This window comes from Salvelinus fontinalis, chromosome 32 (genome assembly GCF_029448725.1).
Source record: "Salvelinus fontinalis isolate EN_2023a chromosome 32, ASM2944872v1, whole genome shotgun sequence".
Taxonomy (NCBI): domain Eukaryota; kingdom Metazoa; phylum Chordata; class Actinopteri; order Salmoniformes; family Salmonidae; genus Salvelinus; species Salvelinus fontinalis.
Genome location: NC_074696.1, coordinates 426456 through 439003, shown reverse-complemented (window position 1 = coordinate 439003; position 12548 = coordinate 426456). Strand labels below are relative to the sequence as shown.

Here is a 12548-nt window from a genome sequence, read left to right as displayed (position 1 = left end):
AGTATAGTGTTACTATAGACCTAGTGATAGTATAGACCTAGTGATAGTATAGACCTAGTGTTAGTATAGACCTAGTATTAGTATAGACCTAGTGTTAGTATAGACCTAGTGTTAGTATAGACCTAGTGTTAGCATAGACCTAGTATTAGTATAGACCTAGTGATAGTATAGACCTGGTGTTAGTATAGACCTAGTGTTAGTATAGACCTAGTATTAGTATAGACCTAGTATTAGTATAGACCTAGTATTAGTATAGACCTAGTATTAGTATAGACCTAGTATTAGTATAGACCTAGTATTAGTATAGACCTAGTGTTAGTATAGACCTAGTATAGTGTTACTATAGACCTAGTGATAGTATAGACCTAGTGATAGTATAGACCTAGTGTTAGTATAGACCTAGTGTTAGTATAGACCTAGTATTAGTATAGACCTAGTGTTAGTATAGACCTAGTATAGTGTTAGTATAGACCTAGTATTAGTATAGACCTAGTGTTAGTATAGACCTAGTATAGTGTTAGTATAGACCTAGTATAGTGTTAGTATAGACCTAGTATAGTGATAGTATAGACCTAGTGATAGTATAGACCTAGTGATAGTATAGACCTAGTGTTAGTATAGACCTAGTATTAGTATAGACCTAGTGTTAGTATAGACCTAGTATTAGTATAGACCTAGTGTTAGTATAGACCTAGTGTTAGTATAGACCTAGTGTTAGTATAGACCTAGTGTTAGTATAGACCTAGTGTTAGTATAGACCTAGTGATAGTATAGACCTGGTGTTAGTATAGACCTGGTGTTAGTATAGACCTAGTGTTAGTATAGACCTAGTGTTAGTATAGACCTGGTGTTAGTATAGACCTAGTGTTAGTATAGACCTAGTGTTAGTATAGACCTAGTATAGACCTAGTGTTAGTATAGACCTGGTGTTAGTATAGACCTAGTATAGTGTTAGTATAGACCTAGTATAGTGTTAGTATAGACCTAGTATAGTGTTAGTATAGACCTGGTGTTAGTATAGACCTAGTGTAGACCTAGTATAGACCTAGTGTTAGTATAGACCTAGTGTTAGTATAGACCTAGTGTTAGTATAGACCTAGTGTTAGTATAGACCTAGTATAGACCTGGTGTTAGTATAGACCTAGTGTTAGTATAGACCTAGTATAGACCTGGTCTTAGGATAGACCTAGTGATAGTATAGACCTAGTGTTAGTATAGACCTAGTATAGACCTAGTCTTAGTATAGACCTAGTGATAGTATAGATCTAGTGTTAGTATAGACCTAGTGTTAGTATAGACCTGGTGTTGGTATAGAGCTAGTATAGACCTGGTGTTAGTATAGAGCTAGTATAGACCTGGTGTTAGTATAGAGCTAGTATAGACCTGGTGTTAGTATAGACCTAGTGTTAGTATAGACCTAGTGTTAGTATAGACCTGGTGTTAGTATAGACCTAGTGTTAGTATAGAGCTAGTATAGACCTAGTGTTAGTATAGACCTAGTGTTAGTATAGACCTAGTGTTAGTATAGACCTAGTGTTAGTATAGACCTAGTGTTAGTATAGACCTAGTGTTAGTATAGACCTAGTGTTAGTATAGACCTAGTGTTAGTATAGACCTGGTGTTAGTATAGACCTAGTCTTAGTATAGACCTAGTCTTAGTATAGACCTGGTGTTAGTATAGACCTAGTGTTAGTATAGACCTGGTGTTAGTATAGACCTGGTGTTAGTATAGACTTGGTGTTAGTATAGACCTAGTCTTAGTATAGACCTAGTCTTAGTATAGACCTGGTGTTAGTATAGACCTAGTGTTAGTATAGACCTGGTGTTAGTATAGACCTAGTATAGACCTAGTGTTAGTATAGACCTAGTGTTAGTATAGACTTAGTATAGACCTAGTCTTAGTATAGACCTAGTCTTAGTATAGACCTGGTGTTAGTATAGACCTAGTGTTAGTATAGACCTGGTGTTAGTATAGACCTAGTATAGACCTAGTGTTAGTATAGACCTAGTGTTAGTATAGACTTAGTATAGACCTAGTCTTAGTATAGACCTAGTCTTAGTATAGACCTAGTGTTAGTATAGACCTAGTATAGACCTGGTGTTAGTATAGACTTGGTGTTAGTATAGACCTAGTGTTAGTATAGACCTAGTGTTAGTATAGACCTAGTATAGACCTGGTGTTAGTATAGACCTGGTGTTAGTATAGACCTAGTGTTAGTATAGACCTAGTGTTAGTATAGACCTAGTGTTAGTATAGACCTAGTGTTAGTATAGACCTGGTGTTAGTATAGACCTGGTATAGTGTTAGTATAGACCTGGTGTTAGTATAGACCTAGTGTTAGTATAGACCTAGTACAGTGTTAGTATAGACCTGGTGTTAGTATAGACCTAGTGTTAGTATAGACCTAGTATAGACCTAGTGTTAGTATAGACCTAGTGTTAGTATAGACCTAGTATTAGTATAGACCTAGTATTAGTATAGACCTAGTATAGTGTTAGTATAGACCTAGTATAGACCTAGTGTTAGTATAGACCTAGTGTTAGTATAGACCTAGTATAGACCTGGTGTTAGTATAGACCTGGTGTTAGTATAGACCTGGTGTTAGTATAGACCTAGTGTTAGTATAGACCTAGTGTTAGTATAGACCTAGTGTTAGTATAGACCTAGTGTTAGTATAGACCTAGTGTTAGTATAGACCTAGTGATAGTATAGACCTAGTGTTAGTATAGACCTAGTGTTAGTATAGACCTAGTGTTAGTATAGACCTGGTGTTAGTATAGACCTGGTGTTAGTATAGACCTGGTGTTAGTATAGACCTGGTATAGTGTTAGTATAGACCTGGTGTTAGTATAGACCTAGTGTTAGTATAGACCTAGTATAGTGTTAGTATAGACCTGGTGTTAGTATAGACCTAGTGTTAGTATAGACCTAGTGTTAGTATAGACCTAGTATTAGTATAGACCTAGTATTAGTATAGACCTAGTATAGTGTTAGTATAGACCTAGTATAGACCTGGTGTTAGTATAGAGCTAGTATAGACCTGGTGTTAGTATAGAGCTAGTATAGACCTAGTGTTAGTATAGACCTAGTGTTAGTATAGACCTAGTGTTAGTATAGACCTAGTGTTAGTATAGACCTAGTATAGTGTTAGTATAGACCTAGTATAGTGTTAGTATAGACCTAGTATAGTGTTAGTATAGACCTGGTGTTAGTATAGACCTGGTGTTAGTATAGACCTAGTGTTAGTATAGACCTAGTGTTAGTATAGACCTAGTGTTAGTATAGACCTAGTGTTAGTATAGACCTAGTGTTAGTATAGACCTAGTGTTAGTATAGACCTAGTGTTAGTATAGACCTAGTGTTAGTATAGACCTAGTGTTAGTATAGACCTAGTGTTAGTATAGACCTAGTGTTAGTATAGACCTAGTGTTAGTATAGACCTAGTGTTAGTATAGACCTAGTGTTAGTATAGACCTAGTGTTAGTATAGACCTAGTGTTAGTATAGACCTAGTATAGTGTTACTATAGACCTGGTGTTAGTATATACCTAGTGTTAGTATAGACCTAGTGTTAGTATAGACCTAGTATAGTGTTAGTATAGACCTAGTATAGTGTTAGTATAGACCTAGTGTTAGTATAGACCTAGTGTTAGTATAGACCTAGTATAGTGTTAGTATAGACCTAGTATTAGTATAGACCTAGTGTTAGTATAGACCTAGTGTTAGTATAGACCTGGTATAGACCTAGTGTTAGTATAGACCTAGTATAGTGTTAGTATAGACCTAGTGTTAGTATAGACCTAGTATAGACCTAGTGTTAGTATAGACCTGGTGTTAGTATAGACCTGGTGTTAGTATAGACCTGGTGTTAGTATAGACCTGGTGTTAGTATAGACCTAGTGTTAGTATAGACCTAGTGTTAGTATAGACCTAGTGTTAGTATAGACCTAGTGTTAGTATAGACCTAGTGATAGTATAGACCTAGTGATAGTATAGACCTAGTGTTAGTATAGACCTAGTGTTAGTATAGACCTAGTGTTAGTATAGACCTAGTGTTAGTATAGACCTAGTGTTAGTATAGACCTAGTGTTAGTATAGACCTGGTGTTAGTATAGACCTAGTATAGACCTGGTGTTAGTATAGACCTAGTATAGACCTGGTGTTAGTATAGACCTAGTATAGACCTAGTGTTAGTATAGACCTAGTGTTAGTATAGACCTAGTGTTAGTATAGACCTAGTGTTAGTATAGACCTAGTGTTAGTATAGACCTAGTGTTAGTATAGACCTGGTGTTAGTATAGACCTGGTATAGTGTTAGTATAGACCTGGTGTTAGTATAGACCTAGTATAGACCTAGTGTTAGTATAGACCTAGTGTTAGTATAGACCTAGTGTTAGTATAGACCTAGTGTTAGTATAGACCTGGTGTTAGTATAGACCTGGTATAGTGTTAGTATAGACCTGGTGTTAGTATAGACCTGGTATAGTGTTAGTATAGACCTAGTCTTAGTATAGACCTAGTATAGACCTGGTGTTAGTATAGACCTGGTATAGTGTTAGTATAGACCTGGTGTTAGTATAGACCTGGTATAGTGTTAGTATAGACCTAGTCTTAGTATAGACCTAGTATAGACCTGGTGTTAGTATAGACCTGGTGTTAGTATAGACCTGGTGTTAGTATAGACCTGGTGTTAGTATAGACCTGGTGTTAGTATAGACCTGGTGTTAGTATAGACCTAGTGTTAGTATAGACCTAGTGTTAGTATAGACCTAGTGTTAGTATAGACCTAGTGTTAGTATAGACCTAGTGTTAGTATAGACCTAGTGTTAGTATAGACCTAGTGTTAGTATAGACCTAGTCTTAGTATAGACCTAGTCTTAGTATAGACCTAGTCTTAGTATAGACCTAGTATAGACCTAGTGTTAGTATAGACCTAGTCTTAGTATAGACCTGGTGTTAGTATAGACCTGGTGTTAGTATAGACCTGGTGTTAGTATAGACCTAGTGTTAGTATAGACCTAGTGTTAGTATAGACCTAGTGTTAGTATAGACCTGTTAAGATCTCTTTTAAATGTGTCTACAGTTTCAGCCCCCCTCAGGTTCTCTATTAGGCTGTTCCACAGGCTGGGGGCATAACAACTAAAGGCTGCCTGTCCATGCCTCTTGGTCCTAGGTCTTGGCCAGAGGAACTGAGGGACCTACTGGGTACATAACGTAAAATCATGTCTGACATGTATTGTTGTGCACAATCGTGGATTGATTTAAAAACCAATAGAAGAATCCTAAAATTAATTCTAAAACTCCCAGGCATCCAGTGCAGAGACCTTTAAACCTGTGTAATGTGTGCTCTCTGTCTGGTCTTGGTCAGTACCCATGTTGCAGCATTCTGTATGTTTTGGAGTTGACCAATGTCTTTCTTGGGTAGACCAGACATTTTTCGCTTTGCTAGCGAGGGTGTTTAAAAAGAATGTTTGTGGTCCTCCCTCAGTTCCTCAGATTGCATAAAACGAAAGTCGTTAAAACCTAATGGAGTGACAATGGTGACAATATTGGAGTAGGTCGTTAAAACCTAATGGAGTAGTTGACCAAAACATTTAAATTACAGGTTGTAATGCAACAAAAAGGAAAAATGCCAAGGGGATGAATACTTTATATACGTAGTAGTGTACAGTGGAAGTCTGAAGTCATTAAACCTCATTTTTCAACCACTCCACAGATGTCTTGTTAACAAACTATAGTTTTGGCAAGTCAGTTAGGACATCTACTTTGTGCATGACACAATTTTTCCAACAAATGGTTACAAACAGATTATTTCACTTATAAATGCACTGTATCACAATTCCAGTGGGTCAGTAGTTTACATACACTAAGTTGACTGTGCCTTTAAACAGCTTGGAAAATTCCAGAAAAAGATGTCATGGCTTTAGAAGTTTCTGATAGGCTAATTGACATGATTTGAGTCAATTGGAGGTGTACCTGTGGATGTATTTCAAGGCCTACCTTCAAACTCAGTGCCTCTTTGCTTGACGTCATGGGAAAATCAAAATAAATCAGCTAAGACTTTAGAAAAAAATTGTGGACCTCCACAGGTCTGGTTCATCCTTGGCAGCAATTTCCAAACGCCTGAAGGTACCACGTTCACCTGTACAAACAATAGTACGCAAGTATAAACACCATGGGATCACGCAGCCGTCATACCGCTCGTACTTTGGTGCGAAAAGTGCAAATCAATCCCAGAACAGCGAAGGACCTTGTGACGATGCTGGAGGAAACCAGGTACAAAAGTATCTATATCCACAGTAAAACGAGTCCTATATCGACATAACCTGAAAGGCCGCTCATCAAGGAAGAAGCCACTGCTCCAAAACCGCCATAAAAAAGCCAGACTATGGTTTGCAACTGCACATGGGGACAAAGATCGTACTTTTTGGAGAAATGTCCTCTGGTCTAATGAAACAAAAATAGAACTGTTTGGCAATAATGACCATCGTTATGTTTGGAGGAAAAAGGGGGAGGCTTGCAAGCCGAAGAACACCATCCCAACCGTGAAGCACGGGGGTGGAAGCATCATGTTGTGGGGGTGCTTTGCTGCAGGAGGGACTGGTGCACTTCACAAAATAGATGGCATCACGAGGGAGGAAAATTATGTGGATATATTGAAGCAACATCTCAAGACATCAGTCAGGAACTTAAAGCTTGGTTGCAAATGGGTCTTCCAAATGGACAATGACCCCAAGCATACTTCCAAAGTTGTGGCAAAATGGCTTAAGGACAACAAAGTCAAGGTATTGGAGTGACCATCACAAAGCCCTGACCTCAATCCCATAAATGTGTGGGCAGAACTGAAAAAGCGTGTGCGAGCAAGGAGACCTACAAACCTGACTCAGTTACAACAGCTCTGTCAGGAGGAATGGGCCAAAATTCACCCAACTTACTGTGGGAAGCTTGTGGAAGGCTACCTGAAACATTTGACCCAAGTTAAGCAATTTAAAGGCAATGTTGCCAAATACTAATTGAGTTGATGTAAACTTCTGACCCACTGGGAATGTGATGAAATAAACAAAAGCTGAAATAAATCATTCTCTCTATTATTCTGACATTTCACATTCTTAAAATAAAGTGGTGATCCTAACTGACCTAAAACAGGGAATTTTTACTCGGATAAAATGTCAGGAATTGTGAAAGCCAAATACATTTACACTCGGGTTATGTAAACTTCCGACTTCAACTGTACCTAGTGTAGTATCAGTATATACCTAGTATTAGTATGGTGTATAGACTGGAACATCACCCTGCTGGCCTCCTCAGGGGACGACGGATGTGTCTGACTCTGGAAAGGTCAGGGGGCACGGGGTCAATACAGCCCTGGGGCGCAGATTTCTTATAAGTGTAGCTCAGTGGGAGAGCATGGTACACCCATTCATTAAGAAAAATGTACGCTCACATGACTAAGTTGCTTTGGATAAAAGCATCTGCTAAATGGCATATATTATATAAGACAAAAAAAGAAGTGAATAGTTTACATTATAAACTGTATACAGTAGGTGTCTCATAAACTGTATACAGTAGGTGTCTCGTATACAGTAGGTGTCTCGTATACAGTAGGTGTCTCGTATACAGTAGGTGTCTCGTATACAGTAGGTGTCTCGTATACAGTAGGTGTCTCATGTATACAGTAGGTGTCTCGTATACAGTAGGTGTCTCGTATACAGTAGGTGTCTCGTATACAGTAGGTGTCTCGTATACAGTAGGTGTCTCGTGTATACAGTAGGTGTCTCGTATACAGTAGGTGTCTCAAAGATGTCAGCCTTCCCATCCATCCTTTTGACTCTCTCTCCTCTCCTTCTCCCTGTCCTTTGTCATCTCTGTCTTATCTCTCTCCCCAGCCAATTACATGGATAACTGGAAGTGTACAGCCATCCTGAGAGGAGATGGTAGCCCAGTGACTGGCTCGTCCAGTCAGGCTGCGGTCCCCAGTACAGCAGGGGGACCACAACACGTCCTGCTGCAAGCATCCTCCGCTGGAAAGTAAGGTCTGACTGAATGATTTGGAGAAGGCTGCTCCAGCCTGAGATGGTGGAGGATTAAAACAGAGCTGGTTATTTCCATTGTGGTCCTCTAGGTTCATCCAAGCATGTTACACAATATTAACCAGTAATCAATTCATAATTTAATTTATATGAATGATCAGATCATTCTAGGAAGTCCTTGAGGCTTTCCAAGAACTAGCATTTGCGTTCTGTTTGATTTCCTCTGTTGCGAGTCATTTGTATGGAGATGAATGTACCGTGTATAGATCTAGAGCTATGATTTATGAAGGTCTAGTTTAGAAAATAGACAACTTGTTAAGTGTCTAATCATTAGTCGCGTCAATTCTTTGACTATAGACACTCATTGTTTAAGTTGTAATTGACACATTCAAGTAATACCTGGAATTTGTCTCTGTTAGTAAAACACCTACAAGTCAGAACATGATGTTCCTGTGTAAAATCATGTCTGACTGATCGATGAGTGGTTTGCTTTTCTTGTGTTTCCTTAAACAGAAAGAAAGCTCAGCTGATGCCTAGCTAACGGAGTGGCTTGATGATGCTGCTTGTTGCATGAACACACACACACACACACACACACACACACACACACACACACACAGGAATGGAAAGAGAACTCCCTCCCCTGCAGACCTCCCAGAAACACCTCTGAACCCTTTTTTATACTAATCTAGAACCACACTGAGTTATCAGGGTTCTAGATCAAAGTTCTAGAGTGGGTTTTATGTCAGTATTGACTGTTATGCTAGTGAATGAAATATCCTGTTGGTGTATCTGACTGACTGGTTGGGGTGTATCTGACTGACTGGTTGGGGTGTATCTGACTGACTGGTTGGGGTGTATCTGACTGACTGGTTGGGGTGTATCTGACTGACTGGTTGGGGTGTATCTGACTGACTGGTTGGGGTGTATCTGACTGACTGGTTGGGGTGTATCTGACTGGTTGAGGCATTATGGGGTGTCTGAAGAACTACATGGGAGTATGGGTTATGGTTTAGGTATGGTGAGAGAGGGTAGACATAATGGGTTTAGAGTAACTTTCCAAAAATGTCCTGGTTTTCCAGAAATCCAGGTTGAAACATTCCTGTAATTAGGAGAGAATAAGCAGGAAATCCCAGAACCTTTTTTTCCTTGAAAACCAGGGAACTTTTGGAAGGTTACCAGAGTGTTGCAACCCTAAGTGGGTTCCAGTGAGTTCTAGGTAATATTGTGGAGGGGTCTGCATAATGTAAATTACCCTGTGGTTCTGCCTGACTGACTGGTGGATGAGATGGTTCTGACTGACTGGTGGATGAGGTGGTTCTGACTGACTGGTGGATGAGGTGGTTCTGCCTGACTGACTGACTGGTGGATGAGGTGGTTCTGCCTGACTGACTGACTGGTGGATGAGGTGGTTCTGACTGACTGACTGGTGGATGAGATGGTTCTGCCTGACTGACTGGTGGATGAGATGGTTCTGACTGCTGACTGGTGGATGAGATGGTTCTGCCTGACTGACTGGTGGATGAGATGGTTCTGCCTGACTGACTGGTGGATGAGATGGTTCTGACTGACTGGTGGATGAGGTGGTTCTGACTGACTGGTGGATGAGGTGGTTCTGCCTGACTGACTGGTGGATGAGGTGGTTCTGCCTGACTGACTGGTGGATGAGATGGTTCTGCCTGACTGACTGGTGGATGAGGTGGTTCTGCCTGACTGGTGGATGAGGTGGTTCTGCCTGACTGGTGGATGAGGTGGTTCTGACTGACTGGTGGATGAGGTGGTTCTGACTGACTGACTGACTGGTGGATGAGGTGGTTCTGACTGACTGACTGACTGGTGGATGAGGTGGTTCTGACTGACTGGTGGATGAGGTGGTTCTGCCTGACTGACTGGTGGATGAGGTGGTTCTGACTGACTGGTGGATGAGATGGTTCTGACTGACTGCTGATTGAGGTGGTTCTGCCTGACTGACTGGTGGATGAGGTGGTTCTGACTGACTGACTGGTGGATGAGGTGGTTCTGACTGGTGGATGAGGTGGTTCTGACTGGTGGATGAGGTGGTTCTGACTGGTGGATGAGGTGGTTCTGACTGACTGCTGGTTGAGGTGGTTCTGCCTGACTGACTGGTGGATGAGGTGGTTCTGACTGACTGACTGGTGGATGAGGTGGTTCTGACTGACTGACTGGTGGATGAGGTGGTTCTGACTGACTGACTGGTGGATGAGGTGGTTCTGACTGGTGGATGAGGTGGTTCTGACTGGTGGATGAGGTGGTTCTGACTGACTGACTGGTGGATGAGGTGGTTCTGACTGACTGACTGGTGGATGAGGTGGTTCTGACTGACTGACTGGTGGATGAGGTGGTTCTGACTGACTGACTGGTGGATGAGGTGGTTCTGACTGACTGGTGGATGAGGTGGTTCTGACTGACTGACTGACTGGTGGATGAGGTGGTTCTGACTGACTGACTGACTGGTGGATGAGGTGGTTCTGACTGACTGACTGACTGACTGGTGGATGAGATGGTTCTGACTGACTGACTGACTGGTGGATGAGGTGGTTCTGACTGGTGGATGAGGTGGTTCTGACTGACTGACTGGTGGATGAGGTGGTTCTGACTGACTGACTGGTGGATGAGGTGGTTCTGCCTGACTGACTGACTGGTGGATGAGGTGGTTCTGCCTGACTGACTGACTGGTGGATGAGGTGGTTCTGCCTGACTGACTGGTGGATGAGGTGGTTCTGACTGACTGACTGACTGGTGGATGAGGTGGTTCTGACTGACTGACTGACTGGTGGATGAGGTGGTTCTGACTGACTGACTGACTGGTGGATGAGATGGTTCTGACTGACTGACTGACTGGTGGATGAGGTGGTTCTGACTGACTGACTGACTGGTGGATGAGGTGGTTCTGACTGACTGACTGACTGGTGGATGAGGTGGTTCTGACTGACTGACTGGTGGATGAGGTGGTTCTGCCTGACTGACTGACTGGTGGATGAGGTGGTTCTGCCTGACTGACTGACTGGTGGATGAGGTGGTTCTGCCTGACTGACTGGTGGATGAGGTGGTTCTGACTGACTGACTGACTGGTGGATGAGAAGCTGACATCTGAGACTTAACGTTAAAATCTTTGGGGTGATGAATAATTTATGAAAAACAATTAATTCTGTATAATAAAGTTTAATCCAATGTTTTCAGTCTCTTTGTACATGGTGTTCAACTGGGTTGGTGGTCAAGTGTAGACTGATGTTTCATACTCATTTGCATTTCATTTTTAATTTGCCTATTCCATCAATCTTTTTTATTTTAAACAAAAAAAAAATTTTTTACGTGAGAAGTGGGCATTGGTCTGAGACGGTTTTTCTTTCTTCAGCAGACCGCTTTGACCTACTACAGTAGCTATGTTGATCTAATGTACTCCCAAACTATGTGTAGGCAGGTTGCTTAGGTGTCAAACCTTATCAAACAGCCGAAATCAAAGTCTTAGAGGAGGTGCTCCCACAACTGTGATTCGTTCCCCATACAACGTAAAGAACTGGACTCTTCACACAACTCACTAATTCCAGTCATTACCTTTTTCAAGCTTTTTTAAATGATATTAATGATATTATACTTACAAGACCATCATGCTTGAGAGAGCTGTTTTGTCTGTCTTTATTTCCTTAAACCTTTTATTTTAGCAATACGTGTCATTAAGAAAAAGTGAATAGGATCCTTTTTCTGTCAGTAGTTGTCCAGCATAACAACAGGTAGTGATCTGTTAGACAATCATAGAGGTCTATAAAGGTGGTGGTCTGTTGGACAGTCATAGAGGTCTATAAAGGTGGTGGTCTGTTGGACAGTCATAGAGGTCTATAAAGGTGGTGGTCTGTTGGACAGTCATAGAGGTCTATAAAGGTGGTGGTCTGTTGGACAGTCATAGAGGTCTATAAAGGTGGTGGTCTGTTGGACAGTCATAGAGGTCTATAAAGGTGGTGGTCTGTTGGACAGTCATAGAGGTCTATAAAGGTGGTGGTCTGTTGGACAGTCATAGAGGTCTATAAAGGTGGTGGTCTGTTGGACAGTCATAGAGGTCTATAAAGGTGGTGGTCTGTTGGACAGTCATAGAGGTCTATAAAGGTGGTGGTCTGTTGGACAGTCATAGAGGTCTATAAAGGTGGTGGTCTGTTGGACAGTCATAGAGGTCTATAAAGGTGGTGGTCTGTTGGACAGTCATAGAGGTCTATAAAGGTGGTGGTCTGTTGGACAGTCACTCTTACATAGAGGTCTATAGAGCCTGTCTCCGTTCCTGATTTTCTGGAACCGTTAGCTTACCGGTGTAATATTGACAAACTCAAACACTCGGTATTCACTGACTCTGTAGACTCCACCACCACACTGGGACTCTGTAGACTCCACCACCACACTGTGACTCTGTAGACTCCACCACCACACTGTGACTCTGTAGACTCCACCACCACACTGTGACTCTGTAGACTCCACCACCACACTGTGACTCTGTAGACTCCACCACCA

The 12548-nt window shown here is 41.4% G+C and overlaps 1 protein-coding gene across 31 annotated transcripts in view; it reads left to right on the top strand.

Annotated features, from left to right (window-relative positions):
- The window catches only part of seh1l (SEH1-like (S. cerevisiae)), a 37143-nt gene extending 25917 nt beyond the window's left edge, over positions 1-11226 (top strand). For 2 of the 31 annotated variants that reach the window (XM_055893176.1, XM_055893173.1), the window contains 2 exons: positions 7887-8028; positions 8544-11226. In XM_055893176.1, the coding sequence (XP_055749151.1) occupies positions 7887-8028; positions 8544-8571 (170 nt within the window). In that variant the 3' untranslated portion in view covers positions 8572-11226. Of the gene's footprint in view, positions 1-7886; positions 8034-8543 lie in introns of all 31 variants that reach the window. The other 29 variants (XR_008755578.1, XR_008755579.1, XR_008755583.1 and 26 more) reach the window with 29 other exon arrangements.
- The last annotated feature ends 1322 nt before the right edge of the window (positions 11227-12548 follow it).